Here is a 4535-nt window from a genome sequence, read left to right on the forward strand (position 1 = left end):
ACGAAGAGCCTAGTGTCTGCAGGTTTTTGGTTTTTCATTTCAATTAAGACCTTGACAACCAGGTGAGGGGAGTTCTTTACTAATTAGTGACCTTAATTCATCAATCAACTACAAGAGAGGAGTGAAAACCTGCAGACACTCGGCCCTCTGTGGAATTGACACGTGTACTCAGTAAATTCCCTCCATAACAGTATTTTCGGCAGTTAAATGTAACAACAAACCATTATTTATAAAGAACAATCTATTCATATGGATTTGGAACACTACGATTGGTTTACAAGCATGATAGCTGTGCTTTTGGTTTATGGTTGACACAGTTTGTAGGCTATTAGCCAATCAGTGTTTCTCAACAAGTTCAAAGCATGTGAATGCATTCAAATAGTATTTAAGACTTCACAAACGTGCACATGATTCTTTCACTGCAATAATACCTGACATTAACATTATTCCAGGTGGTCACTCTTATCTTCTGTCTTCGGTTCTCCCTGTTGCACACAACAAGCTTTGATTACCCGTCACAATGGGAATTATGGCATATTTAAGACGACATCATCAACCCTGTTACAGTCAACTCGGCTATACTTGATTTGGCAAATAATAATAGGCACTTACCATAGTATTTTTTTCATTTAACCTTGATGGGCAAAATATTTTTTCAATTAAAGTTCAACATGCATATTTGTGACAGAATGTTAAAATGAGGTGAAATAAAACATTTATTTTTCACGAAGTTACACTACCCAACAAGGTACTAATTTGGTGGAATGACCCTTTCACATTATTTCAAGGGGTCACTCTGTCTTCTGTCTCGATTTAGTTTTCTTGCAGCACTTGCGGAAGCAGAAAATGCATGTTTTAATGGATACAACTATGACAAGTGCCACTATGGTGATCAGAGCAGCTGCCACATCTAGACAGTGGTACTGGTACCAGCTCAGGTTATGGGCCTCCACCCTCAAGTGCTTAGCCCCTTTGTTACGCATCACAAACTCGATCCAGAACACAGCTGTATCCAAGGGTTTCATTGGTTGGTCGTGATGGATTCTTGACAGCCTCATCATGCTTGCTTTATACCTGGTGAAAGGGGAATAGAGACAATTATTTCACTGCACATTTTCAACAGTTGCCCAAAAGGTAGGCGTGAGGAAACCACAGTTGTGTATTTGTGACTTACGATGGATCATTGATCACACTGTTGAGGCCATCCACAAGGTCTTTGGATGTCATCGTGTTGAAGTCCACCATTACAGCAGCTCCCTTGTTTGTCATGTGGATGATATTGTCTGGCTGGTCAGCGAACAAGGGGATGCCCACCATTGGGACTCCATGGTAAATGGATTCATATAGTCCGTTAGTCCCACCGTGGGTGACGAAGGCTTTGGTCTTTGGATGACCTTTTTGATACAGCACAACGAGAGGAAGCAGGGTTGTTGAACACTGTTGTACGCAAGGAATGTTTATATGTTTATGACTGTTATCAAGAAAGACATATCACCAAGTAAATCATTTTGTGGAATCCATTCATAAACTCTTGTGTTGGGGGCGAGAGTCTCTGGTTTCTCCCCACCGTATCTCCACAGCACCTATGGTGAGAAAACAGGAATATGAAGGAGAACCTGCAATGAAACGGTACTTATAACAAGAAGCTATGTTTTTTTGAAGGGTCCCTGATGACCAAATGCAATATCTCTGACAGAATTCTATGTAAAGGAAAAGTGTAAGCTAGCTTGTTTGAATCGTACAAATGGATCCAATATCGGGATCAAGGAGACGATGACACCTCTACTTATAACAATGTTACAAAGCTTCTTAAAAAAAAAAAAGCAACAGACTAACCTTCTGTGGTATTTGTCCCAATGCAGTGGCTATGGTGTTTCCTCTCTCTTTAGTGAGGTTCTTGATCATCGATCCCAGGGAAAGCACCACGATTCCATCATCGCCTGAACTCTGCACAAAGTCCTCCATGGCCTGAAATTCAACACAATCTGTTTCCTTATGGTTCAATGTTATCAGCCCAATAGACTGTAGATAATAGATGATCTTGTAAGACAGTTGCTACGTTTGTGTTGAAAAGCCTTACTTTTGAAAGGGGTTTTGCAGGTTTGCAGTGAAGGCCTCCCACAAATTTAAAGTTGGGAAGGAAAGGTCGAGGATACTCAAAGTCCCAGTAGGTCCGTATCAACCAGATATCTGCCTTCCCCAAGATCTCGCATAAAGTCGTAGGTCTGCCTGATAAATGTCGAGATGCATTATGAATGAGACGCAGTACTGCTGAATAAGTGGTCCACAAAACCTATACAAGCTAATGAGTAATTATATTGTTACAACTTTTACAGCGGATTCTCTCTCTCAGAATGTTACAGTTATTGTACTAGAAAGGCCATTGTGCATATGAATCATTCAATAACAAACATGTTGCAGATTTGCACACAGAACAGCTTCAGTAGAGTGTAGACCTAGCCCTATATATATATAACATCAATGGGGAAAGCACTGCTTCAATCAGAGCTCTGTCAAAGGAGTACCTAACTTGATTTAGCTTATCCACTTAATCAAATATATACACAAATAAACCAAGTCATGATATTACATTCTTCTTGTAGATATTCCAATCTTTATAAAAACCAAACCTGAGATTGAGCTTGTGGTGCAAGGACCCTTCCAACTTTTTGACAAATTCTGATCAACTTACCCTTGATCCCACTGTAGTACTTATCAATGGTCTGTAGGCAGTGTATAGAGAAAAAAGTAGAATGTATCATGTACGTAACAAAATTGTGAACCCGCTCAAAAAAACTCATTTGGTCTGTGTACGTCAAAGGGGGGGCAGGAACAAAAGAGGGGGGCGCTGGTATCTGCCCGCAGTGCCTCTCCATAGTCATGCCAAATGTAAACCTCAGCGAGATAATGAAAGGCACGTTAAGAGCATCTGCCATTAAGTCACTGCATGGCATCATTGGATCAGAAAGGACTGCGTCAAACTTCCACTGTCTCAGTGTGTCCATAAGCTCTTTGTTGTGGAACATGGCATCACACATGTTGAGATGTAGAGCTGTCATACTTCCCAACACCTCCCGGATCTTCAGGCCCACCTGCAACATTGAGGCGTTCTGAGCCTCGTATATCCAGAAGTTTAGGAAGTCCTCCTGGAGAGACTCCAAATCACGTCTCTCAAAAGGAACATTATACACCTTGAAGCTGAAACCCTCTGGTTTGGTATAGTTGACTGAAGGTGAGGCAGAGCAAACCAGCACTGTGACACTATGGTTTCGCTCCACTAGTTCTTCCAGGATCACACGCATGTTGAGCCAGTGACTGAACTCCCCAGGAAAGACCAGCACATTACCACTGTGTGTGCACTGACACCCACAGAGAATGAGGAGGGCCATGGACATCAACAACCTCCCAGACACCATTGTAGCGGAGTAGATAGACAGAGAGGACCTCTATGCGTTCAACAACGACATACAGGTTTTGACTAGAATTGTGTAAGATCAACCTGACTATAAACGAGTTATGTGTTCTCCTCTGCAGTCTCAAAGTCTATAGGTTATGTCAGAGATAACCATGGTACACATTTGCACACTGCACAGCTGTGTAAAATCTGCCACTGTCAATTTACCTTGGACTTCAGAACCTGAACCCTCTTTCTTCAATGAGGCAAAAGTGCATGTCTAAAACGACGTATACTCGTTCACCTTTCGGTTTTTGTAACTTTTTCCAGAGTAGTATAAAAGAACAGGGTTTCAAGTTTACAATGGGGTATTAGAATCAAAGTTTGATGAACCTTAATTTGCTTACTTCTGACCGCAAGAGCTGTCTGCCCAAAGTAGTTTTAGGAAGGCACCTGTGCGACCAGTTTCTATCCGGTAGATGGCAGTGTTCCTTTCTCTATGGTGGCAATGCTTTTATGTTGATTTCTTTCCTTGACAGACATGCTAAAGGAAAGGAAGCTAGCAGCAGAACGTTCAAAGGACTTAGTATGTTCATACATTCACATACGTGTCATTGTATAAAAATACAATTATGGCGAATTGTGACTATTTAACAACTCAGCTAACATCTGTCTTGAACCTGCTTTTGAAAATTGTGGTCCTGGAACGATTGGGAATTGTAGAGGATGGCGCATTTTCAACTTCGGCTGGAGGTGTCCAAGATTAAACTTGAGAACGAACAGTGGTGTAAAGTACTTAAGTAAAAATACTTTAAATAACTACTTAAGTCGTTTTTTGTGGTATCTGTACTTTACTATTTTTTTAAACAAATTTTCTTCACTACACCCCTAAAGAAAATAGTGTACTTTTTACTCCATACATTTTCCCTGACACCTAAAAGTACTCATTACATTTCGAATGCTTAGCAGGACAGGAAAATGGTCCAATTCACGCACTCATCAAGAGAACATCCCTGGTCATCCCTACTGCCTCTGACCTGGCAGACTCCCAAAACATAAATGCTTGGTTTGTAAATGATGTCAGTGTTGGAGTGTCCCCCTGGCTATCGATAAATAAATAAAAAACAAAAATTGTGCCATC

At 41.0% G+C, this 4535-nt stretch overlaps 1 protein-coding gene across 1 annotated transcript; it reads right to left on the bottom strand.

Moving 5' to 3' along the window:
* Window positions 1-698: 698 nt before the first annotated feature.
* LOC112214771 (UDP-glucuronosyltransferase 2A1) lies at window positions 699-4327 on the bottom strand. The gene is made up of 6 exons (XM_024373777.2): window positions 2693-4327; window positions 2081-2229; window positions 1837-1968; window positions 1496-1583; window positions 1175-1394; window positions 699-1074 (listed from the first exon to the last, which is right to left on the bottom strand). Exons 1-6 carry the CDS (start codon window positions 3414-3416, stop codon window positions 792-794), a joined length of 1596 nt encoding a protein of 531 aa, XP_024229545.1. The 5' UTR covers window positions 3417-4327; the 3' UTR covers window positions 699-791.
* Window positions 4328-4535: the final 208 nt, after the last annotated feature.

The sequence above is a fragment of the Oncorhynchus tshawytscha genome, linkage group LG15, assembly GCF_018296145.1.
Source record: "Oncorhynchus tshawytscha isolate Ot180627B linkage group LG15, Otsh_v2.0, whole genome shotgun sequence".
In the NCBI taxonomy this organism is placed as follows: domain Eukaryota; kingdom Metazoa; phylum Chordata; class Actinopteri; order Salmoniformes; family Salmonidae; genus Oncorhynchus; species Oncorhynchus tshawytscha.

What these genes read in the sequence shown, in the direction of transcription:
- LOC112214771 (XM_024373777.2), bottom strand. Translation starts at nt 3,416, where the DNA reads ATGGTGTCTGGGAGGTTGTTGATGTCCATGGCCCTCCTCATTCTCTGT. An exon ending in GTACTACAGTGGGATCAAGG is followed by an intron (nt 2,230 to 2,692) that starts GTAAGTTGATCA and finishes GACATTTATCAG; the next exon opens with GCAGACCTACGACTTTATGC. An exon ending in TGGGACAAATACCACAGAAG is followed by an intron (nt 1,584 to 1,836) that starts GTTAGTCTGTTG and finishes TTCTCACCATAG; the next exon opens with GTGCTGTGGAGATACGGTGG.